General features: G+C 35.2%; 1 protein-coding gene across 7 annotated transcripts in view; it reads right to left on the reverse strand.

The window, feature by feature from the left end:
• Window positions 1-350: 350 nt before the first annotated feature.
• TMEM161B (transmembrane protein 161B) overlaps window positions 351-27,533 on the reverse strand; it is a 73,712-nt gene continuing 46,529 nt past the window's right edge. For 5 of the 7 annotated variants that reach the window (XM_065920360.1, XM_065919014.1, XM_065919722.1 and 2 more), the window contains 7 exons: window positions 13,713-13,864; window positions 13,228-13,288; window positions 12,583-12,723; window positions 9,833-9,946; window positions 6,333-6,507; window positions 4,995-5,091; window positions 351-3,833 (listed from right to left, as the gene is read on the reverse strand). In XM_065920360.1, coding sequence (XP_065776432.1) covers window positions 3,556-3,833; window positions 4,995-5,091; window positions 6,333-6,507; window positions 9,833-9,946; window positions 12,583-12,723; window positions 13,228-13,288; window positions 13,713-13,864 — 1,018 coding nt within the window. In that variant the 3' untranslated portion in view covers window positions 351-3,555. The remainder of the gene's footprint in view (window positions 3,834-4,994; window positions 5,092-6,332; window positions 6,508-9,832; window positions 9,947-12,582; window positions 12,724-13,227; window positions 13,289-13,712; window positions 13,865-27,533) is intronic. The other 2 variants (XM_065917330.1, XM_065912144.1) reach the window with 2 other exon arrangements.

Below are 27,533 nucleotides of genomic sequence, written 5' to 3' on the forward strand. Positions count from 1 at the left end.
CCCTGGTGGCTCAGACAACAAAGGATCTGTCTGCAATGGAGGAGACCCGAGTTCGATCCCCTGGAGAAGGACATGGCAATCCACTCCACTATTCTTGCCTGGAGAATTCCATGGACTGAGAAGCCTGTCGGGCTACAGTCCACAGGGTCATAAAAAGTAGGACAAGACTGAGAGACTAACAAACACACACCCCTCTGAGGTCAACGGTGATGATAATTCAGTTTTATTTCATTAGTATGGATTGAATGCCTAATAAGTGGGAAAAAAAAAAAAACACACTAATTGCAGATAAAAATGGTTGACATCAGCTCTTTGATCATCCTTAATGCTTAATGTCCATGTTGGAGTTTTCATGGCATATAATCAGCTCAGCTATAAACTCAGAGTACAGATGTAATGAGACAAATGGGAATTAGACGATGAGCATGTAGGACTATTTGAGACACTGGGTTCAAGCTCTAGGACAGTGTGTTTAAATCTGATTCTTTAAGCCACCTAAAGCTCTGTGAAGACACAGGATGATCAACATTCAAAAGTCACTTAGTTTTATTTTGCTGAATAGCCATATACCATGATAGAGCATTTTCAATTATAAGATAGCTCAGAAAATGTGCATGAATTCAGAGAATGTTGAGACCCCAAGCTTTGCAATACTGAGAATTTAATCTTTCATTTGAAAGAATAAAATCTACCCAGTTAAGTTCCCATTACAGACTTCATAATGAATTCTACTTATTGCTTCCTGGACCTATCAATTCTACTAACAGATGAATATCTCTTCTGAATCATAACTTAAGAAGAAATGTCACTATTTTACCAATGATATTTATATCAGAAACAATAAGACAATGAGCCCACACTACAAGGATACATTGGTCATTTATGCGTTAACAACTGAAATTCTGGGGAAATACCAAAGATAATCAAAATAAATATAATATTAAGATAGAATTATATGCTTTTCATTTTGGACAAATGAATGGGAGTAGAACAGAGCTCTAATTTTCACAGTGCAACGGGCAGGGGCTGGGGGGCAGGAACCAACAAACTGTCAAGTAACATTGTACAGATCATAGGAAGCCAGATTTTATGGGTTCCCAGTTAATCTGGAAAAAATATAAAATAAAAATAGCTGATTTCTGAAGCATTTATACCGATTAGAGTCCAATGTAAAAAAACACTTCTATTGACCTAATTTGGGATATTCAAAAATATTACTTGCAGTCACTTTGCAACATATACACGTATCAAAAAACCATTGTTATATGAATTATATCTTGACTTAAAAATACTACTCAGTTTACATAAAGTACAAACCCTTCAGCATTTAATATAATCCTTGATACAAAGACAATATGCTTAAATTGACCAGTTAGTAGTTGTAATCATCTTTCTCTCAAAATTTGATTTAAAAGGCTAAAAAAGCTAAGTCCACCACTTCAATTAACCAGTGGCTTCTATAAATTCATTGTATACTTAGGGAGAATTCCAGTTTAAAAAGAGTGAAATCAATAGTATTTCAGAAACACATGCTAGTCCATCTAGTAATGAATTCTATTCCTTTCCCTCCATATAACTCCACTATACAATCTTTGAAAATCAAAATAACTTTAATTGTAACTTTTATAATATACTTTTTAAATAAGAATGGTTATAAACGAGAGATTTTTTTTCCAAGTCCAACATGTGAGAACTTTCATATACAAAATAAATGTCATACTTCACTGTAATCTTGTTATAAGATACTTATTTTAGTAATGCTGTATATACCAAGATATACTTGGTATGCTTCTTTTGGAAACACACATGAACTATCATTAGGCTATATTCACAATTCTTCAAAGACCTTTATCCAACTTAAGCACTTATTTTATTTCTCAGTCTTATTCAAAATATCAGCTATTTTCAAAATATTTAATCTACACCAAAAGATAGGAATTTGCTATACTGAGATTATTCAAATGAATATGAACCACAAGGCTTGAAAATAATGCCAAAAGAAGGAAGAGTCTCAAAACCGCTTTCAGTAATGACAATAGCACTGAAACATAATACACAGCCTCACAAGACAGTTAAATGCAAGAATATTTACCAATAAATTCTATACATTTGGTGGGGGAGGAACCTGTTTATCTCTTATATTCATTCCCTATGTAAAAAAGCATTCAAAAAAATTTACTTTCCCCATTTTTTAAAATTTCTCAAATTACTTCAATTTCTGTCCTTTAAAGTAAAAACATTGCAAATAAAATCTCTACAAAATTAAAACAAGTCCTATATAACACAGGTTTAAATGATACCAGATTTGTCTAGAGTGGGAAAGGTTCTAATTATTTTTTAATGACAGGAAAAGAATTTTAGTTGGGGAGCAGACACCTAAGTATTTATAAAATCGGAAGTACTCTCACACATGTGTGTGTTCTAAGTCGCTTCAGTTGTGTCCAACTCTTTGTGACCCTATGGACATTCTCCAGGCAAGATCATTTCCTTCTCTAGACTCTCACACACAGGCAACACAAATAAACTGCTTACTCGGATGAATTTTCAAAATGTATTTTAATCTCATTCCAGGAAGAAAGAAAATTTCTAGATATAAACACATCTCATTCAATCACATTTTAACATACATTCAGCAACTTAAAATATTATAAGAATCCAATATTTTCATCTTTTATAATCTCAATATATTATATATTTAATATATAATATATATATGTACAATACATACAGGTAGTCAGCAGGATTACAAAGTAATTTTTAAAAAGTCTGATCAACATTGATAAATACTTTTAGACTATTAAAAAGAACTATACTTAGGATCATAGAATAAAATAAAATATGGGAGGTCCAAACCTAATGGCAAGACTGCAAATGTTCATGTAGCCAATCATTTAAAAGATCCCTCAAGTTGGATAGAATGCATTTTAAAGCAATACTCTTGCTACTCTCAAGCAGCAGTACTTGTAAATATCAAGCATGTACATCTCCATTAAATTTAAAATTTCTATGCAGCTTTCTTTACTGTAATATACAGTAGCTATTTCTTCCTTTCTGTTGGATTTTGCCGTGGTTGCTGTTTGAAGAGTGACTGGTGTATTACCAACAGAAGTGACTTTAACTCCCTTCCCTCCCCTAAAGCATGGCTCAGTTTGAAGATTGTTCTATAGGCAGCTACTACGAATATTAACAGTACCTTAATACCATTAACAGAACCAATCAATAACTGGAGTCATATGAGAAGTTTCAAAGACTGATGGAGGTTTCTGTAAACCAAGGTCATCGGAAGTATTATACCTGCAGATAGCCTCTCACATCCCTTAATGCAAGGAGTTAAAATTTCAATACCATAGTATAGCAGTTAACAATCTATTCTATAATTTAAAATATTAATACCATTAAACCACCCTGAGAATACAGAGGAAGTATTTAAAACAAGATATTCTGATATGGTTTCTTTCCTTTGTATTTGCTTTCTTCTGGTTTTCGTTGGCCCTTCAAGGGTACGATATTTGAATTCAAAGTGTGACTTTGATATCCGTTTTTGTTAACTGAGACTCATGCCACAGTGAGATACTGGTGATAGAAAAGCCCAAAGAGGCTTGTAGAAAAGAGACAAGCAGCAATCCACCAGGTCAGAAAAGACAGAAGTCCTCGAAAAAGCAGAGGAGTGAAAATGTTTTTTAAGCTGCTCAGTGCCACTGTTATTTGTGTAACAGTTACCTTCATCTTCCCATCAGTAGATGGTAATTCAGAGTAAACAGAATTGGAGGGTAGACTATTATCCACTGGCAAGGCAGACATAGATTCTGGATAAATCCCCCAGGAATGATTACCTAGAAAATTAAAGATGCAAATAAAATTTGAAGAGTAAGTAATTCCAAAGCTTCTTGTTAAAAAAAAAAAATTCCTTAACTTATATTTCAAATTAAGAACAAGAAATTTAGTGGCACAACAAATTATTTTATGTTGAAAATAAAACAATAAGCTTTCTACACACTTAGGGAAAATTCACTTAACTTGACCAGACTATAATATAACCTTATCAGTAAAACTACACATAAAAGCCAAAAAACTAATTTACTTTTAATTAACTGCATCAAAATCTGGTAAAATAACAAAAACATTCTCTTCCCTGTATAATCCATGAATCAACTACCTCTACTGGAGTGACAGAACAGATTCTGTAACTTCTTAGAATCTTTTCTACCTCTAGAACATCAGAGTAATTTCTTTCTCAGAAACTATCTATGATGCCAATGTGAGAGACTATTAATAGCTTCCAGAAATTTTTTCATCATATACTTTCCTAGGCTGATAGGTTATGAGTCATATAATTTACCAATGAGCTACTCTTATGTTCCAGAGATTCCTGAAAGATTATTTACATCTATCATCAGCTCTATAGTATCTATAAGTCCACTCAACAAAGCTTTTAATTCTTTTGGGCTTCTAAAACCCCCACACTGGCAGACTGCCAGATCTAAGCAAAGAAATAATCAACTTGGTAATAGATAATTCTTGAGTAATACCACAGAGGGGCTTGATTGCTTAGTGAACAGACTTATAGAGGAACTTTGTTCTGCTATGGAGAAACCTTTATTCTAGCCACGTTAAGTTATCTGAAGTAGAACTCACCAAAAGATCCTACAATTCATAAATTTAAAAGTACCTCATAATAATTTAAATGTTATGCATTAACACAATCTTAAAATACAAAATAATAAGACTAAAAAGTGCTCACTCAAGTTACTCGGAATTAACCTTTAGCAAACAATTCTTTTAACATTATAAAACCATATGGGTCTGAGTTTTCAAAATCAAGAAGATAAATCAATGAATCAACTTCTAGAGCTGAAAGGCCCCCATGTTTCCTCATAAAACTTCTTAAGAGAGAATCAATTTTAAGAGGCATATTTCTTTGTAGGTAACAGAACATGATTAATTACAGGTAGAAAGTAGAGCAGTGAGCTTCCCAGTTGCCAGGATATGCCTACCTAGAGTTTTCAAAAGTAGGGTTGTGTGAAGCAGCATGACCAGGGGAGCCACATACTGCAGCGCGATGACGCAGAGGTAATAGAAGACTCGAGCAACCTGGAACAACAGCATTCGTAAGTTTCTAACACAGCTGACGTGTTATGAACGAGTTAAACTTTCATATCAAACTGAATCATCAAACTGAATTGCTTAAAAGATAAATAATCCTTCCATAGGAAGAAAGCTAACTGGAAATAAATTTGTACTTCATTATAAATGCCCCCAGACTGACTTCAGAAAGGCTCAGTTTGAAGGTTCTTTAAAATACAAAAAGAGCATTAAATCCCTTAAAAATAGTTAAGTGATTAGTACAAATTGGAGAAACAAAATCACTGAAATTTAAATGGCATATATTCACTTATTTCAAATATAAAACAAAATGCTAAAATCTCTGAAGACAAGACACCTAAAATATCAAACTAAATAACAATGTCATAAATAAACCCCTCATAAATAAAATTATTAATCCCTATTTACATTAGACTGAAGTAAAATTCAAAGTGTGAAAATACATGAAAGGTAAAACATAAAAAGTCAGCTGAATCTTGATAGATTCAAGATGAAATTCAAAAGTAAAAAACAAGAGGATCTGACACCACCTTTCTTTAAAAAGACTTGATCGGGTTGTGGGTGTAGTCCATTACAATGATGGATAGATTCCTAGCACCTTCCTTCTCTGGAATCTCCATTAAGTTAAAATTTATGTTCCACGTTCAAGTACTTGGATTAATGTTAAAAGGAATACATTTAGTCACTAAAACTAGTATTCCCTATTCTTTAAGTTACAAAAGCTATACAATATACTGTGATCAGTGATTTCAGATCAGTTAGGGGAGTCCCATTTAGCAAACGTAGATATACCACAGCTTTGTAACCCAAACTGTATGATACTTACTTAAGGCAGGAAGGGGAACTGAGACCCTTTCTTCACCTAACACCAAAATCAGATTAACGTCTCTGACATCCGTCAGTTTAAGATTATTCTATCTGTTCATAATAAGAATATCATGGAATGAAACTACTACTGAAGGAAATCAAACACGTTTATTTTTGTGCATGTGGTACTAGTTGCTTCAGTCACCTCCGATCCTTGGCAACCCCGTAACTGCAGCCTGCCAGGCTCCTCTGTCCATGGAATTCTCCAGGAAAGAACACTGGAGTGGGTTGCCATGCCCTCCTCTAGGGGATCGTCCCGACTCAGGTTTGAACCTGGATCTCCTGCATTGGCAGGTGGGTTCTTTACTGCTAGCGCCATCAGTATTTGCTATTTTTCATTTTGACAACAGTGTAAAACTTACCATTTTCTGAAGCTCAACTGTGCTTATTCGCCCTGCTTCTTTCTTCATTTGATCCACACATTTCTGGGCTAAGTTTAAGTAAGCCTGCAGGTGACTACGCATCATGGCCAACCGCAAAGCACATAGCAGGATTATTAACCAGAGTCGCAGAGTATCGAAGGTAGCTTCTGTCATTCTACAGATCAAAAAGTTGATATGGTGCTCTCAAAGACCAAAAAATGCTGGCATGCTAGTTTTATGTGTTAATGTTCATTGGATAAGATGTTTAATACAAGGAAATCTAGACTTAGTTACAAATGGAGACATGATAAGTGTCCCATTCTATCAGAGACTTACAGGATACTTTCACTTGCATAACAAATGTATGAAGTACCAGAATAAGAAACAAAGAAGTACCAGATAAGTCTAAAAGAAAAAAAGGAGAGCAATACTTGGGATTCCTTTCTCTATCCATCCTCCTGGCGTGGGGGTAGGGGAATGACTAAGCAAAAAGGGAAGCTGGGAGTTCTTAAACTGGAGACTACAAGAAAGAAGGAAGGAAACCCCAGGAGCTCGCCCATGAACTGTCAAGTTAACAACCCATCTGTTTTTGGCTACAGTTTTGCTTGATCAATAAACTCCTGAGTAGGATCTTTCAACTCTGCTCAATTCCTGACTGGGATCAAGAATTCTGATATAATATAATAAAATCAAATGTTCTTTAAAGGACTTTGGAAAGAAGAGGTAAATTCTGATGTCCTTTAGGTGTTTAACATTTATAAAAGACCATGGTTTCTGCTTTGATAAAAGATAACATTGTAATTTGAAGATAATGTTTACATGTGCCTGACTCTATTCAAATTTCTAGTACATATCAGGTAGTTAAATATATGACTGTTGAAATGTGTCTAGTGACCTGCCAGACAGGATGTGGAACTTACAAGGGTCTCCCCCAAATTCTTAAAGACTATGAGGGTAGACTGAATGGCTATAAAGAAGAATGAGTGGGAAAAGATGTAAAACCAACACTTTGTTCCAAAATAGGCTCTATTATCACCCCCTTCTGTCCAGTGTAAGCACCTAGGAAAGGGACTAAAACTACAATACAGAACTAGCTGCCTGTGGAAATAAAGCTGAAAAGCAGCACAGGAAACAGGAGAGGAGGAGAAGATGGGAAAGGACACAGTTCTGGCTGAACTATTTATGAAGTGGAGGTGATAGAGGGATGGAACAAAGGCTTTATTATGCATGCTGTTTTTTGGTTTCCTTTTTACAAGGCCATGAGAAATGCAGGTTGGTTAGGAAGCATAGAGGCAAACTTTTATCAATACACTTGCATTATAATGAACAGTAAGGTTAAAGCATCAGTCATGTGAGAATGGGAGTACACAAAGATTTAGGGCCAGCCGCGGCCTTGAACCCTTCCAGGGCCTGCAGAGGACACTGCTCCCTGGTGTGGGGCCACCAGGGGGCTTGGCCGGTAGAGTTCTGAAGACAGCTAGTGTATACACTTTGAGGATGACAGGTAACAGAAATGAAGGGAATGGTACGAGGCAGTGAATCAAAAAACATCTGCCCTGTTTACGAGGAGCTCAGGATTTAGGTAACAGTCCTACTAATAGCTATCTAATTAGTACCTCTAATTCAGATTGCTTACTTAACTTCATAAGGATTTGGTAAATTGATATGATGGTGTATCTCAGGAAAGAGTATGAGCTGGGGCAAAATATGCAGGTAAAGAAAAGGCAGAAGAAATTTCTCCAAATTCCTGAAGCCATTCTAGGTTTCACTGTACAGAAGTTCTCTTTTGGTTTTCTTAAGAGGTTATAAGCACACATGGACTCTGCCTGCATTTCACTTTTTGATGCCCAAGCAGAACACATGAATGGATGAGTTTAAATACATTTCTGGGTTGAAACCACATTCTAACCATTTTTGCTTCTCACTACAAATAAAGGCCTTTGACCAACCATTTCCTGCATGTGAAAGACAAAAGGACCTGGGTTAATGGGCAGCCATTCTTTCTCAATCTACCACATGGGCTTTGGATTTTAAACAAAAATTAAAAACCACTGCTGTCTAATCACTTAATGTAATGATCTAACAAATAAAAAAGGAATAAAATGGAGCACAGATAAGACTATAATTTTGTTTCCATCATTTACCAAGCAAGAATACTGGGTGGGTTGCCATTCCCTTCTCCAAGGGATTTTCCTGACCAAGGGATCAAACCTGGGTCATCCGCATTGCAATGCAAGCAGATTCTCTACCTTAGTCTAGAACCCTACAATCCTTAGGATTAACTTTCAAATACTCAGAGTGAACCTGTCAAGTTGAAATTACTATTAAAGCTTACTTATGTGGGGAAAAAATATTATGACTTCAAAGTATACCTTCTTAGCTCAATAAGGTTAAGTGTTAAAAAAAAAAAAATCATGGTCATCACTGATTCTACACTTACTCCAACACAAATCTGTACCAGGATCTAAAAGAAATACATAATGTAAAATGCAAACTGTGGAATCAATGACTAGTCAAGTTTTTCTATTTTAATTTTGATAAGGCAAAGTACTGGAAGGAACATTTATTAAGCACTTACTTCTAGCCAGTTGCATTACATGTATTCTTTCATTTAATTCCAATGATAACCTTGTGAGGTAGATACTATTATCTTCATTTTCCAGATGGGGAAACAGAGGGTCAGTGAAGTTAAATAATCTCCCTCAAGTGACAGTTTTAGTGAGGATCAGAACTGGGGTTTGAACCAGTTCTGCCTGAATCTTTTTATTACTCTAATATAGTTCCATAAGGCTAATGGGTTAACATATCAAGTACAGTTACTAACGCCTTTTAACAAACTGTTAGTTTCCTTCTTCTGTTAAAGTACAGTTGTCTAATTGGGGAATAGGACCTACTATTAGATAACAATGCTAAGGCTTTATTTTTAATTTTGATAGGTATGACAACACTGTCATGTAGAAGAATATCTTTATTTTTTAGAGAGGCATACTGAAGTTCTTAGGGGTAAAAATGTTATGCTTCTGATTTACTTGAAAAGATACTTTATAAAAAAATAAAACAAAAAACAGTGAATGTGGAAAATATTAATAACTCTTAAGGGGCTGAATATATGAACTTCCATTTATAAAATTTTTCCTCTATAATTTTCACAATTAAGGAAAAATAACAGAAATGTACAAAGTGTCTTAAAAACAAGTGCAAACAAAAAAAAAACTCAGATGGCAACTGGACATCAAGTGAGGAAGCACAAAGACTTACAACTGTACAAGATAATATAAGTGCAGAGTAATAAGAATTCACAGCCATTATTGAAGATCACCAAAAATTTAAATGATGACCTGTAATTTCCATTTTATGATACATTTTTAAATATTTCTATTAATGTTTTAAAAATACAGTCTTAATATTATAATTAAAAACATGAACATAGTAAAAAACATTTTAGAAAAGTTTTGATTACATAATGAAATAAAAATTAGCCCCCAAATACCCATACTTACAAAGGAACACTTTCTTTACCCAATGGTGGGTTCATAATGTAGTCTTTGGTGATGGGTTTTACCCAGAGCAGAACCATAAACAGAGGTGCCAAGAAGTTGATATGAAGTAATGTTCTGAAAGTATGTAAGAAATAAACATAAAAATCCAGAAGCAAAATACACTAATAAACTACAGAAACTTGGGACTTAAAAAATGAAGGTAGGAACTTATTTTCAGTATTCTATATTAAGGTATTGTTGCCACCATTATTTTATATTAATCATTATCACTCAACACTGATTTGAGCCCTTATAAAAACACCTCATTATTTTAATGTTTCAGATGAGAATGTTTAGATTGAGGAAAGTTAAATGATTTGCACATGGTAATATTACAGGTAAGAAAGAGATCAAGCACTAAAATCTAAATCTGTTTACTTCCATTCTAGTGTTCTTTAACAATCTCCTACTGTATCCCTGATTTAATACACCGGTACTTAAAAGATTGTCTAAACAATCAATGAATCCAATGAATTTTCAGGATAGGAGTCATCTTTTGATATTTTTCAGTCCAGAAGACATAAAGTGGCTTCTAAAGAGACCTATTACAAGGTCCAAAATACCAGATGAGATAGGGCAGGTGGAAGCCACTGCACCAACTTATAAATGAGGAACCTTTCAATATGTAATGATCATGTAAAATGTTTTAATTAATTGTTAAAATCATAAATGATTCACATTTTTATCTCTTCTTGAAGAATTATGAACGTATCTGAAATGAATTTCCCTATCCTATACAAACCAAGAGAAATTCACATTACTCCTATAATATACCCAATACAGCAAAAGGTTTCAGGTGTGAGATGTAATGTCATTGTTAACTGCTGCCCCAAGTCTGTACCCTACAGAGACAGATGACTGATAAAGACTGTCCTTGTTTCAAAAAGACGTTCTACTGACTATTTTACTACCATGTACTGTATTCATTACAAACCATGCAAGAAGAGAGACTAAACTGGAGGGTTTAAAATACACACACACACACTTTAAAATACCGCTACAATGCGCGTGATAGTGATTTCTGTGAGTAAGCAGCTGGATCAGGAAACCACGAGGACCTACCTGACCAGGGGGAGGCGGAACTCTGGTTCTGGGCTCTGGCCCTAAAGCAAGTGCTGCTGCCTGGCCGTGGGGGTGAGGAGAAGGCAGCTCTTTGTGCCACCCTGCGGCTCTCACCACAACACCAGCTTGCCACACCCTGGATCTGGGCAGAGTGCTACAACACAACGTGTGTGTGTGTGTGAGGGGGCCGTTTGTAACACACGGAAAATAAAACTCCAGATTCCCAAAGGGAAAAATCCTAAGAAGCTACATTTTTCTGAGAAGGAAAAGAAAATGTGCCCCCCCGCAACCAACCCTCAGTGTCTCCAACCCCAAACTACCACTAAATGCTTCAAATGTTTTTGTAAAGTGATCCTTTCAGCCCACAGCCTGGGTAAACCATCGGGCGCGGGGGAAGAAAGCAGCAGTGTTAGGCAGGCAGTGTTGCTAGGGAACACCAGTATCGAGGAGCAGCCCACAGCGGTTTCAGGAGCTGGTGAAGGGCTCCCCTCCACCCACCCTTTCAGCTGATTTAAATCATAACACTGGGGTGAGTGGACTGAAGTGTGTGTGTGGAGAGAGGAGGGGGAGAACCAGGTTTTGTTTTAAAAGAAGCCATTAGAGAGACGGATGGAGGGAGAAAAGCAGGATGTGGCCAAGAGCATGCTGAGTAAAAGGAGCGGCAAAGAGAGGAAGGAAGGAGTGTGTACCAGGAGGTGAGAATAAGTACACACACAAAGCACATGCAGGAGAAAGGGAGGAGAGGAAAAACACAGAAATATTTGCAAAATTAAAATAAAGGAGAATGGCAGAGGTAGGAGAGAGAAGAACGTGAAAAGACAGAGAATCAGCATCATTAAATGTAGGTTTTTAAAGAGCAGAAATGTTAGGAAATAGGACTATCAGAGAAACTTAATGACTATAAATACATATATCAAAATGGAATAGTCTCAACTTGTGCTTCTACTGCAAAACAAAAAGAGGACTTGGAAACTTGCATCTGGATAAGAAATGAAGAAGATAAAAATCTGTTCCTCTGCCAAGGTGTCTACACCAAGAAAAGAATCTCTGACAATCACAAAGAATATAGTAAGTGGGCTCTGACTTATATGTAGAGATTCAAATACAATTTCTCTATAGTAAACTATAATTTAACACTATACAGTATTAGTAATCCCAAAGTAAACTAAGCTTACATATAAGTCAGTAATATAAGGAAAACAAACATTTCTTATGTACACAAATTTCAAAACATTTAAAAATAAAATGCTTTAAATAAAAAATTAAATCAAATCATTTATATAAAATTTAAATAGGTATTTATAGCTTGAAAATTCTAATTTAAAGAAATTCCCATAGATCCTCAGATCAGTGGTAGAAATTACGATACCATAAACATTGAACTCTGAGTTCAAAAGAACATAAATATTGATATTTCCATTTTAAAAGGAAAAAAAGAAATTTAATAATTAGTGTTTTTTCTTACACAGGACTTAAAGTTTAGAAAAGAATGGAAGAAACTTGCTTATAGTAGAAAGAGGAAGCAGTGTGACATCAAATGGTTATTAATTTTCAATACAATAATTTATGATTTCATTACAATAATATACCTTCATTAAGATGGAAAACATATATTTATCTGCATGTGCTTATGTACATTTTCCGCTTACTGTGTAATTTTTTCTGTTGCCAAATTCAGGGCATCCAGATGCATTTGAGCCAGCCGTAATCCAGGAAATGTCAAAAAAGCCCCAATGAGTGAACAGAAAATAGCCAGGAAAAATTTGAAAGTAAGTTTTGAAACAGGACCCCTAAAATTAAAATTTTTTAAAAAGCTGGTAAGTTTTTGAAGTGAACCTTCTAGAAGCTTCTTTTCTTCTAATTAATTACTTTATAAGTCACAATAATACAAGTAATACAAAGTAAACTCTTACAGAAAGACAGCTCTTACTCTACCACTATCTATAAGGGATTTGGTGAATTATGAACTTCATCAGCTATCTCTTAAGCAACAGTTTTAACAATCTTTAACTACATATTCAACAAAAAATAACGTGTGACTCATGAATTTCATTTACTGTCTGAGGGAAGAGGAATTAAGTTAAATAACAGCAAATTCAAATCAGAATTCTATAAAAGATACTAAGTTTATACAAATGTAAAAAATATGAGTAAGGATATTGCTAAAAGAGACAGTCCTACTTAAAAAATAACTCTTTTCACTGATTAAAAGCAAACAACTACTTAGAGTAAGTGCTATTTTACTAAAAATGGAAACATTTAACTTGAATAATGCTTAATTAAAAAAAACTTACTGAGATTCTAAACCTTGCTTTTCAAGAAACTGCATCGCACTGTCTGAAAAATTTGTAAACCCTGTAGGGGGAAAAAAATTTACTCTTATCATAGGAGTAAAATACAGAATCTTTCTTTGGAAATAAAATGCTAGAGTATCTTAAATTCTGAAGTGACAAGCTTAGCTCTTTCATGTGCTAATTAGTATGTCATAATGCAATAAAATTTAGTTATTAGGAGAAATAGCCTTTGAAAACATCCCTTTGATATCTGTACATTCCATATAATTTGCATTAAAATCTGCATCTTTATCTATGTGAGTAAACATTAGCATTAGAAATACTTATTTAAGTTTAAGGAAAAAATGAGGAAGGGAGAGCATTTTTGGAAAAAGGTAGGAAAAACTTAGCTAAAAAAAGATCTTAAGAATAATAAATGTTAATTATTTAGAACATTTCAGAATATAAACCTAATTTTAAGAAGCTATAAGATATTAAATTATTACCTGTTTCAAGTCCGAATTCCAGATAGTTTTCTGTTACAATCAAGACAGCCATTGCTTTCACAAAGAAAAAAAACCCAAAGGTAACACAGACTGATCTTTCGCCACCATCTTCTACTTTAAAATAGTGTGTAGTTAATGAAAACAGAACTTTGCTGCAAAAGGAAAAGTTCAGGAAAAACAACAAATAACTTTGTGGAAATTAAACTCAACCATCTTTACAGGACCTGAACTCCAATAAAATTTGACTACAACATTCATTTTGATTCTACAATATTTCTCTACAAGTTCCCTTTTGGAAGGAAGTGAAAAACTAATGAAAATCTGAATAGTCTTTCAGAAAATAGGACATAAAAACAAAGCAAATCTAAGTGAAGTTTGTAACATTTTAAAGTTAATAAAAAATGCACAAATACATACTACACTGTAATTAGGAAAAGAATGTATTTCCAGTTTCTCTAACTCAAATTCATTAGGAGGTTATTACAATAATTTTACAAAATAGGGTTTTGGTGATATGAAAAGCATTGAGCTTTTTATTGGGCGTGATTGTCAAGTAGTTTATATTTAGAATTAAACACTCATCACAGGAATCATCTGTAAATCATCCACTAATTTAAACTTTGAAAATTACAAAAAGTTTTTGTAACAGTCATTGGTAAGCTTTGGTACAAAAACTGAACATCTGGGATCACCATTTCACACTATGATGAAACAAAAAACAGGTTTTTATTGAGTACTCAAAATCAACCAAAGACTCAACATGCTCACCTCTTTTAAAATATTTAAATTTTATATGAAAATACTAAATATTTTATCTGAACCCCCTCTTAATAATTAATCAAATCAAGATCAATCAGTGGATGATCCACAGCTAGAATCCAGATTTCTGTTATATCAAATTGTTCTCCTGGAAAGCATAAACCCACCTAACAAAATAAGTTGTTTGGCAAAAAAATCCAGAAAGGCAACTTTTACATAAATTACATGTCAAGCATGGAAAATAATAACAGCTGTCATTTAGTACTTGCCAAGTGCTAAGCATTAGCAATTATTTCATTTCATCCTTACATCAGCCAACTATTATCACTACTTTCCAGATTTAAAAAAAATTGTGGCACAGACAGGTTCAGACGTCTCAGGTGGTGACAGTGTAAAGAACCCGCCTGCCAATGCAGGAGACATAAGAGACAAGGGTTTGATCTCTGGGTCGGGAAGATTCCCTGGAAGAGGGTGTGGGAATCCATTCTAGTATTGTTTTATTTTTTTTTTTTAACACCAAAAACATTTTGTATTGGTGTATAGCAGTTAACCCCAATTAACTATAGCATTATTACAAACAAACAAAGTTGTGATAGTTTAAGGTAAACAGTGAAGGGACTCAGCCATACATACACATGTATCCATTCTCCCTCCCATTCAGGCTGGCACATAACATTGAGCAGAGTTCCATGTGTTATACCATAGGCTTTTGCTGGTTATCCATTTTAAATATAGCAGTGTGTATGTTACCTTTCCAAAGTCCTTAACTATGTCCTCCCCCCCAGCAACCATGAGTTTATTTTCTAAGTCCATGAGTCTGTTTTGTAAGTAAGGTCATTTGTATAATTTCTTTTTAGATTCCACATATAAAGGATGTCATATGATATTTCTCCTTCTCTGTCTTACTTCACTCAGTATGACACTCTCTAGGTTCATCCATGTTGCTGCAAATGGCCTTATTTCATTCTTTTTAAGAGTCGAGTAATATTCGTGTGTGTGTGTGTGTGTGTGTGTGTGTGTGTGTACACATGACATCTTCTTCAGAACTACAACAGGAAATCTCAAAATCTGTATGGAGACAAAGAAGACCCTGAATAGTCAAAGCAATCTTGAAAAGGAAAACAGAGCTGGAGCAATCAGGCTCCCTGACTTCAGACTATACTACAAAGCTACAACCATCAAAACAGTATGGTACTGGCACAAAAATAGAAATATGGGTCAATGGAACAGGACAGAACACCCAGAAATAAGCCCATGCACCAAAACAACCACCTAATCTATGACAAAGGAGGCAAGACTATACAAATGTGGGAAAGACAGTCTCTTCAACAAATGGTGCTGAGAAAACGGGACAGCCACATGTAAAAGAATGAAATTAAAACATTCCTTAACTCCATACACAAAAATAAGCTCAAAATAGATTAAAGACCTAAACGTTAGTTGGGCACTATAAAACCAGTAGAGGAAAACATAGGCAGAACACTCTCAGACATAAATCACGGCAAAATCTTTTTTAATCCATCTTCCAGAATAATGGAAATAAAAGCAAAAATAAACAGGACCTACTTAAACTGAAAAGCTTTTGCACAGCAAAGGAAACAATAAACAAAACAAAAAGACAACACACAGATTGGCAGAAAATATTTGCAAATGATGTGACTGATAAGGGATTAGCTTCGTGATCTTGAGCAAGTGCGTGCATGCATGCAAAGTCACATCAGTCAGGTCCTACTCTTTGTGATCCCATGGAGAGAGGAATAGATAAAGATGTGGTATATATATCCACTCCAGTATTCTTGCCTAGAGAATCTCATGGACAGAGGTGCCTGGTGGGCTACAGTCCAAGGGGTCACAAAGAGTCAGACATGACTGATGTAACTGCATGCATGCATGCACACACACACCTGACCAAGATCATACAGCTAGATTAAAGGCAGCTGGGATTTAAGTCTAGGTTGTCTGGATCCAGAGTACATTCAGCTAACGATTTTGTATACTGTGTCTATGGAAATGCTTACAGCACCTAAGGTACAGGATAGTTAAGCAATAACACATGAAATCATTTTAAAAACAGAGCTGCCTTGGCAGCAGTAAATGGTTTGTTCAAACATTCTCATAGTCAGAAGAATTCTTTTTTTTTTTCTCCCCGCCCCTAGAAGAATTCTTATTCAGGAACAGATAAGCAAAGATAAGGACCCTTGCCCTTCCATTTTAAAAGGAAGCTGTCCTTTGATTCCTATTCAAAATATGCTAATATAGTTACCACCCATTCTCTATTAGGATCCTACCTAGGATAGTGGATATAAATGTAAACAGAGTCCCAGCTGCTCTAGCTATGGGCATCTACCCTAAGTAAGCCAACTTGAAGGTAATAAAGACAGGTGATTTTTTTGATCTTCCAAATGCAAGTTGAAATAAATTTCTGCTAGAATGTCAACTTCTATCAATAATTCTTGTCTCTTGTTCACTGCTCAGATGGAGCACCAAAAAGTGACTGGCACATAGTAAGTACATCAGTTACTTCAGTTCAGTTCAGTTGCTCAGTCATGTCCGACTCTTTGTGAACCCATGAATCGCAGCACGCCAGGCTCCCTGTCCATCACCAACTCCCAGAGTTTATTCAAACTCATGTCCATTGAGTTGGTGATGCCATACAACCATCTCATCTTCTGTCATCCCATTTTCCTCCCACCTTCAATCTTTCCCAGCAACAGGGTCTTTTCAAATGAGTCAGCTCTTCACATCAGATGGCCAAAGTATTGGAGTTTCAGCTTCAATATCAGTCCTTCCAATGAAGAGTCAGGACTGATTTCCTTTAGCATTGACTGGTTGGATCTCCTTGCAGTCCAAGGGACGCTCAAGAGTCTTCTCTAATACCACAGTGCAAAAGCATCAATTCTTCTTGGCTCAGCTTTCTTTACAGACCAACTCTCACATCCATACATGACTACTGGAAAAACCATAGCCTTGACTAGATGGACCTTTGTTGGCAAAGTAATGTCTCTGCTTTTTAATAGGCTATCTAGGTTGGCCATAACTTCTCTTCCAAGGAGTAAGCATCTTTTAATTTCATGGCTGCAGTCACGATCTGCAGTGATTCTGGAGCCCCCCAAGATAAAGTAGGTACCTAAACAATAGCAAATTTTGCCATAGAAATAATGTTTTACATGGTAATCTAGGTAAGCTGAAACAGTATTAATTCTATGCTTTAATGGTAAATAGACCTTTAAATTGGAGATATCCAGGATTCAAACACTTGACCATTATACATATATACAACCTGAGTTATGGTGAACATAAGAACAAGTATTAGCCCCTCTGTAATAATTACCATTATTACAGCTCTTAGAGGGCTTCCCTGGTGGCTCAGAAAGTAAGGAATCCACCTGCAATGCAGGAAATCTGGGTTCAATCCCTGGGTTGAGAAGATCCCCTGGAGGAGGGGATGGTAACCCACTCCAATATTCTTGCCTAGAGAATCCCCATGGATAGAGGCACCTGGAGGGCTACAATTCACAGAGTCACAAAGAGTCGGACACAACTGAGCAACGAAGCACACAGCACAAGGAACATTTCATTCAAGGATGGACATGATAAAGGACAGAAAAGGTAAGGAACTAACAGAAGCAAAGGAGATTAAGAAGAGGTGGCAATAATACAAAGAACCATACTAAAAAGATCTTAATGACCCAGATAACCACCATGTGGCCATTCATCTAGGACATTCTGGAGTGTGAAGTCAAAGTGGGCTTTAGGAAGCATTACTATGAAAAAAGCTAGTGGAGGTGACAGAATTCCGACTGAGCTATTCAAAATCCTAAAAGATGATAATGTTAACGTGCTGCACTCAGTATGTCAGCATATTTGGAAGACTCAGCAGTGGCCACAAGACTGGAAAAAGTCAGTTTTCATCCCAATCCCAAAGAAGGGCAATGTCAAAGAATGCTCAAACTACCACACAATTGTGCTCATTACAGATGCTAGCAATCCAGTCCCAACACTTAATGGCAAACAGGTGGAAAAAAAGTGAAAACAGTGACAGATTTTATTTTCCTGGGCTCTAAAATCACTGCAGATTGTGACTGCAGTCATGAAGCAGAGATATCACTTTGCCTACAAAGGTCTGTACAGTGAAATTTATGGTTTTTCTAATAGTCATGTGCAGATGTGAGAGTTGGCTGAATGCGAAAGAATTGATGCTAGCGAATTGTGGTACTATAGAAGACTTGAGAGTTCCTTGCACTGCAAGAAGATCAAAACTAGTCAATCCCAGAGGAAATCAACCCTGAATATTTACTGGAAGGACTGGTGCTGAAGCTGAAGCTCCACTACTCTGGCCACCTGATGTGAAGAGCCGACTCACTGGAAAAGACCCTATGCTGGGAAAGATTGAGGACAAGAGAAGGCGGCGACAGAAGATGAGACGGTTGGATGGCATCACTAACTCAATGGACATGAGTTTGAGCAAACCCTGGAAGAAATTGAAGGACAGAAGGGTCTGGTGTGCTGTGTAGTCCATGGGTTGCAAAGAGTCAGACACAACTGAGAGACTGAACAACAACAACAACAAAGACCAACAACTCTCTGGGATAATATACTCAAAGTGAAAAACAGTAAAGAAAAAGTTTTACTCTAAGATCTGTTTTCATCAGTGGTAATAACAAAAATGTAAATTATTTACCACTTGGGGTTATAAATTTAAAGGATGTTCTAAATTAAAAGGCTTAGGCTTTGTATTCTTAAGACTTATTTAGAAGACAGTTCCCCCTTTAAATGTCCAAAAAAAGAAAAATGAAGTAAAGCATAGCTCAGTTTTACCCATCTATTCCTGAGGCAGTCAGCCCTTTAGAAGTGTGTGATGGGAAGTACTTCTAATACCACCCTAGTCACTTTTCAGGCAGTATTATCCCCTCTCCCAACTTTCACTGTTCACACCTTGGTTAAGTCCACTCTAGCTAATCTTCCTTTCACAAGAACCTCTCTTACTTTTTCTCAGATACCATGATTCAAGATAAACACTTGCTCATATTTATTCTCCTAACTACTTATTAGCAAAAGCATTATTTTCTTTGAGAAATAACGTGGTCGTATGTGCTAGTTACAGATCAAATGGACTTTCATGGGTTAATCTGGGAGGAAATGCCTTTTTAGCATTATTTTTCTTAAAAGATTATTTTATTTCCAAGCATTTCAGAATACAATCTACATGCAAGTTGGAGGTACCATCTAAAAACTGCTGTCTTAGCAATTTATCTGAACTCTTTTTTGGCTGTACCACATGGTATGTGGAACTTTCTGGACCAGGGACTGAACTTGCACCCTCTGCAGCGGAAGTGCAGAGTCTAAGCCTCTGGGCAACCAAGAAGTCCTTATTTCAACTTTTTAATATATTTCCTTACAGGCTATTATAAAGATATTAGTTATAGTGCTACATTCTATGAAGTACCTGATTTTCTTTTAAGACAAGAGAAAACCAAGCATGAAAAGCTAGATGACAACCTCTGAAATTTTTGATTAAAAAGATCTCAACTTTGTCATATCAAATACATGTTTTAGGACACATAATCAGAAACACATAAACTGTAGAGCTTCAGCATACACCTTCTGAAGACATTTACCAGGCACATTACTTTCATCCTAAATGTCTTATGTTCACCATAACTCAGGTTATATATATGTATAATGGTCAATTATTTGAGCCAATTACTTCTTTAAAGTAAAAATTAAAACTAATAAACAGGCAAATGCCATTGGTTTACATTAGTTCCCTAACCAAACACCCAGCACCCTGACACAGTCTTGCTCAATTTAACTCTGCAATACTCTGGTTATAAACCAATACACAGATATCTCAAACTCTACTGAAGAGCTTAAACCACATAATAACAGATGTCAGTTTTCTATGATACTGAACATTAGGAGAAAAGGGAAGCCAAACTATTTTCTAATAAGGGAAATACATTTGTAAGTCTTATATATCTGCAAAACTAACAATCTTTGCAAATTACATTAAGAATTTAAAGAGTGATATTTACACTCTAGCTCTTACTTTGTAATGTAGAATAATTCTGTGGTATTTCCATGTGCTATTCCTTCAAAATGCTTTCTTAAATCATCTAACATTATTGTACAAGTTTTCCCTAAACATAGTTGTCAATCCTCTTCCTATTTTGGCTAACAGCTACTAAATCATTTATAAGCACTAAGAGTATACTGCATCACTGTAGAAGTTGGCATGATTTTGTTACATTAAGCCTAAGCAAGGTTGTCAAATTGATAGCATGTTAATTTCAATTAAAATGATTAATGGGTATTTAACAAAGCACATTTAGTTTCCACGTCATTTAAAGATACAAGTGAACTTTTAAAACTTCTCTATAACTTAATCATTGCATACACATCCTATTACTATTTTTTCTCCTTTTCAATAAGAATATCATTCATTTCAGAGTTCTTGCAGTTATGCTCATACATGGAAGACATTGATAGTCTACAGTTGCTTAAAGTGGAAAGACTCTAGAGGGGGAAAAAAAATTAGGAAGATTAGGTATCCAGGAAGAAACTAACAGTGAACACCAGTTCCAGTTAGAGGAGATAAAGGCAGGACCTGCCCTACCCTCAATGCAAACCCATCCCATTAACCTGGGTGAAGATATATTATTTGTAATGAAAGATGCTTCTGAGAGGAGTTAGCTGTGAGTGCAGGTAGAAAAAAAGGTTACAAAGCATAACTCTAAGCCCTCTTGCATAATCTAAGCTCTTAGAACAGTTTCCTATCCCAAATTTTCTAATTAACTAAAGTAATAAACACTGCAGTTTAAATTTACATTATGACTGACTTTTTAGTAATTCAATTAATAAAGAAAAACTACAAAGTTAAGACTTCCCTGGTTAATATTCTGAACTCCTTAGAGAAGAGAAGAGCATTATAAGAGTCTATACACAATTATTTTTAAAATTATGTAATTTTAAAGCACAACCTAATTTTATTTATGATTAAGAAGTGATAAATCACTTCAGTTAAGAGTGAAAGCCAGGTTAAGTGTAAAAAATATGAAAGCAAATAACAAAGGGAAAATATCTGGTTTTTTAACAGAGGACGACTGGATCTTTTCCTCATGCAAACTGTAGCTTTTCTTATAACAAAGTAAAGTACCAAGTTTTCTAAGATAGCAAGTTAAGAACAATTTCACAACCCTTAAACTTCACGCAACTTTTAACATTCAGATGGAGTTCTATGAAACATGAAACATCGTTTAAAAGTGATGACACGGGACATGCCTGGTGGTCCAGGGGTTAAGAATCCACCTTGCTATGCCTGGTTGGGGAAGTAAGATCCCTCATGCCAACAGCAGAGCCTGCTGGCCACAACCACTGAGCCTGAACATCCTGCAGCCCACACCGCAATGAAGGACCCTGCCCCATGAAACTAAGATCCTGTGTGCTGCAACGAAGGCCTGGCACAGCCAAGTAACTAACTGAAAAAAATATTAATAAAAAGTGGTAAAGACATCCTAGAAAACAGATGCTCAAACTTTTCTCTCCAGGATATTTTGAATCCCACGCTCCTTATCTCTCTCTTCGCCACAACTTAAAAATAAAACAAACAAAGCTACTGGTTCATTTTACTAGCATCAAACACTACAGGTCCACCTCTTTCTTGGCATTCTAAAGAAGGGCTTACATATTAGGAGATAATAAGGAAAAAGGAGCAATATTTAAAAACACAACATAAAAACTCCAAACACCACAAAAGAAATGCTTCTGAGACTTAGCTATGATTTCTCTCATTGCCTGGGGGGGGGCCCAAGTCCAGGTTGGAAAAACATTGCCTCATTTTTACTGAAAATGGATACTAGAGTCTCTAAAGAGACAATTTCAAACTCCTTCACTTACACTAAAAAGCAAAATAACATCTTCAGCCAGAACTGATATCAAATGACCAAAAAGAAATTTCTCAAAGATTACACCTACTGCCAAATTTTGATACCACAGAATTATTAAATAACTTACAAAGTATGTCAGCACTAAAGGAATAAAAAACAAAATTAGATGCAATCAAATTCAAGTGTGAAGTATAATCATATATCATTAATACGTTAATATAACCCTATACCACAAACACCTAAAATGTTATAATGCCTACATTCAGAACTCATACTAGATAAATCTCAAATACTAGACACATCTTAAAACCAATTACTTATTGAGCTCCATACTGGAACAAAACCTTTCCATAATCCATAATGTAAACACACAAACAATATTCTGATGTAAAATACCAGTTCTGGATAGGGCCAATTGTTAAAGTATTCATTCAATAGTTCACAAGCCTCCACTTAAATCAGAACAGTATATTTACAATCTCCTAAGTGTAAAGCCTTCGACTGTGTGATCACAATAAATTGTGAAAAATTATTAGAGATGGGAATACCCGTCCAAATTACCTGTTTCCTAAGAAACCTGTATACAGGTCAAGAAGCAATGTGTAAAGTAAATAAATAAATAAATAAATAAATGAAGCAACACGTAGAAGTGGACATAGAACAGCGGACTAGTTTAAAACTGGGAAAGGAGTACGGCAAGGCTGTGTATGGTCACTCTGCTTATTTAACTTCTATGCAGAGCACATCATGGGAAATACCAGGCTGGAAGCAGCATAAGCTGGAATCAAGATTGCTGAGAGATATCAATAACATCAAATATGCAGATGATACCACTAATGGCAGAAAGTGAAGAGGAACTAAAGAGCCTCTTAACTAACCCCTCAGTTCTACCTGAATGGAACACCTCCTTTATTTTTTTTTTTTTTTCCATTTATTTTTATTAGTTGGAGGCTAATTACAATAGAACACATCCTTTAAATGCTAACATATTTTACTTTATAAGATCTCCATTTCTGAAATAAAGAGAATGTTCAGTTCAGTTGCTCAGTTGTGTCCCACTTTTTGTGACCCCATGAACTGCAGCATGCCAGGCCTCTCTGTCCATCACCAACTCCTGGAGTTCACCCAAACCCATGTCCATCGAGGCAGTGATGCCATCCAACCATCTCATTCTGTCATCCCCTTCTCTTCCTGCCCTCAATCTTTCCCAGCATTAGGGTCTTTTCAAATGAGTCAGCTCTTCGTATGAGATGGCCAAAGTCTTGGAGTTTCAGCTTCAGCATCAGTCCTTTCAATGAACACCTAGGACAGATCTCCTTTAGGATGGGCTGACTGGATCTCCTTGCAGTCCAAGGGACTCTCAAGAGCCTTCTCCAACACCACAGTTCAAAAGCATCAATTCTTCAGTGCTCAGCTTTCTTCACAGTCCAACTCTCACATCCATACATGACCACTGCAAAAACCATAGCCTTGACCAGATGGACCTTTGTTGGCAAAGTAACGTCTCTGCTTTTGAATATGCTATCTAGGCTGGTCATAACTTTCCTTCCAAGGAGTAAGCGTCTTTTAATTTCATGGCTGCAGTCAGCATCAGCAGTGATTCTGGAGCCCAAAAAAATAAAGTCAGCCATTGTTTCCACATTTATTTGCCATGAAGTGATGGGACCGGATGCCATGATCTTAGTTTTCTGAATGTTGAGCTTTAAGCCAACTTTTTCACTCTCCTCTTTCACTTTCATCAAGATGCTCCTTAGTTTTTCTTCACTTTCTGCCGTAAGGGTGGTGTCATCTGCATATCTGAGGTTATTGATATTTCTCCCGGCAATCTTGATCCCAGCTTGTGCTTTTTCCAGCCCAGCGTTTCTCATGATGTACTCTGCATGTAAGTTAAATAAGCAGGGTGACAATATACAGCCTTGACGTACTCCTTTTCCTATTTGGAACCAGTCTGTTGTTCCATGTCTAGTTAGGGATGGAATAAATTTTTTCTATCATGTACTTGATATTTTTAAACTTCTAATTTAATGTCAACATTTTTCATACTGGAATTAGGCCATAATTTATAGATGCAGATACAAAAATCAGAACAGAACAGAAAAATCAATGACAGGTTGGAAGATTTATTCAGTAGGAAGTATTTTAAATATACATATTTTTGAGCTGGAGATAAGAACTTTCAAATAGCAAACAGGCTTAACTTTTTGTTCTAAAAATGGCAAATTTCTCTCATCTAGGATAACAACTTTAATAACATAGATGTGCCAAAGTACTACCATGTTTTAACTTCAAGACCCTATTCTCGGATTAAGAAAATGTATTCTACACCCTAACCTCATAAAATTATTCAACAATATGTTCAGATGCTCTTTTGAGAAGGAAAGAAATACATAGAAACATATTCTGATACAAAATGTTGCCAGTTTTTTTGCCAATACACAAATCTATTGCATAGTATTCTAAGGAATAAACAGAGGTTTTCATAGATATTTCTCAAAAGTTTTTCACAAAATCTAGGATTACCTTTTAAAAATAGATCACATTTCCACTCTAAGCAATTTGCATGTAAATGGAAAGTTTTTCTAATCTGTGAAAGATTATATTGTTTTGGGGAACACTAACAATAACCTAATGTTTTTTCGTATTCTAATGATTAAACTTATCACATCTAGTTTTCCATAAGAAAAGGCAAACAAAATACTCAAAAATCACATCATATTTTGCATTCTTGCTGAAGAGAAATCTAGAAACTATACTAAAGTTCTGCTATAGAACAGCTATTAAAAACTAAATTAATAATCCTTAAGAGCTACCAAATAAAATCCTCTTAAAATAATCTGATCCTATCTTCAAATGTTTAAAAAATACCAACAAAATTTGGATAAATTTTTAACTAAAACATTTTTTCATATTTTCTTAGAGACAAAGCTTCAATTACTTTATTTTAAAGAGAAAAGAAATGAACCTATACTTCTCTCAGATAAATAAAACCCAAAAACTATTATGCAACTTTAAACCCATCCTATAAAATAGTTTACACTCAGCCTCAACTTAACCAGACTGTGGAAAAATGATGACCAGATTTTTGAAAGCATAAAGATATTGGCTTTATTTAAAAAAAAAAAAAGCAAACAACAAAAAACTATTAACTGATCTTCTGATTAAAATAAAGTAAAACAAAGAAAATTAGCATTATACTTTTAGATTCATAAGAAAAATTACCATTTCCTAGCTGAAAGAAAAAAGTCATACTTGACTATAAATTAATAAACAAAAAAACAGTCCTATCTCTCACTTAAGTTCCCTATATAATGCTAGGTTTCTGACCTGAAAGGTGAGTAATTTGACAGTATTACTATCATAGAAGATCTCGAAAAGTTTGTTAAAGAATCAGGTTTTGATGTACTATGTATTGTCCAAATTTTCAAGACAAAACAAGTACCTTGGCTCAGATTCAACAGCCCTGAGTCTGTTCCTTTTTCACTGGGAAACATGATATCTTACACAGTTCACTTCAGGGTTTAGTGTTTCATTTTTCCTATTAATCTAAAGCAGAACATTTTTGTAAAGAATAATTTAGAATCATTTAAGGAATTCAAAAGAAGTGACTAAGTCATGCTACTTTGCTGTAGTTGTCTATTTCCTATAGCAAACAAGTACAGCATTTAATTTGCAGACCTTTAATTTACAAATCTACATACAGAGCTGGATATTTAACACAGAAAACCTAAGAATTTATTTCAATTTAAACCATTCACAACTTTTTGATTTGTATAAAATCTGCATGTCTGGCAACCAAGGCAAATTAAATTTTAAAACATAGTCTTAAAAAAATATATAATGGGGTTTTGCACCTTAAACCATCCACACTGTAAAATACAAGCACTGTGGAAATGTGACTAACGATCCAGTTCTTTAACCAAATATAATAGAACCACTGAGAAGCTTTACCATTCTTTGTAGAACAGCTTTCTTCTCACTTAAATTCACGTAATTGACTCAGTATTATTCTGCAATACAGCTTATTCATAAGAAAAAGTTCTTTAAAAAAATCCATGAATTGTACAATATTTTAATTTTTAAAAGTTTTATTTCTACCAAATGATCTCTGAATTTTGCAAGCACCATTTTTACCTTTATATTTTTCTCTTATTCTTAAATGAAAATATATGCTTCATATTATGAAATCAGTGGACATTTCTCCAGTGACTAAAACTTCATGGGTCATCATATAGGAAAGACAAATACTAAAACTGCTCCATCCTCATTATAAGGCTTTCTTTATCCCTTATGGTCTACGTAACATAAACTTGGCATAAATGGAAGTAGAACATACAGACTTGGACAAATTGTGGTTAGAATTACAAATTGGCAAGAGAGTAGAGCTGAGAATTAATATGGGTTTTAGAGTAAGCCTGGAAGCAGGTGTGACGGCTTAGATGCATGTACACCTCAGTTGAAGAAGAAAGCAGAGTCGACAACAAGAGATGAACCAGTTTTAAGTTCCAGGGTTCAAGATTTGAGTGTCACACATTTTAAAAAATCATTCTTGTGTTTTTCAAAACTTTCAAGATTCTGTAAATATTATAATTGTTGTCCAACACAAGAATGTCAAATAAAAACTGATGAGAAGGGAAATGAGCACAAAAGTAAGACAGCTTTCTTCCTCACTTTGAAGTGAACCAATTATTTAAGTTATATGTGTCTAATTTGCGGACCATTTTAACAAAAGCTATTTCATCAGTAACAACTGCAGAGAATTTCTGAATCGACTGATGTATGTGTGACTCTGGAATTAAGTGGAGCCATTGTCCTATGTAATCAATGGAGACATGTGTTTGACTAATAAGTAGGCACATACAATAAGAAAATAAAGAGAAGCCAGACAGAGGTCACTGCAGCTAGACTGTTCATAGGGTGTGAAAGGCATACCAGATATGTTATAACTAAGATAAAAGGCTATTAACAGACTCTTCTTTGGAGTTAATCTGGATATCAGGCATTTAATTCTGGTTTCCTGCATGCCATTGAAGGTAGCAGGTCATTTTCTCACATGCTACACGTTCGAAAGAAAATCATGTACCCAAGCATATACACAATTTTACTTTCCTTCTTCTTCCCTACTCGCTTTGAGGAGGGTCAAAGTTGGCAGAAAATAGCTTGGATTACAAAGCCCTTC

Source organism: Muntiacus reevesi, chromosome 1, assembly GCF_963930625.1.
Source record: "Muntiacus reevesi chromosome 1, mMunRee1.1, whole genome shotgun sequence".
NCBI classification, from domain to species: Eukaryota; Metazoa; Chordata; class Mammalia; order Artiodactyla; family Cervidae; genus Muntiacus; species Muntiacus reevesi.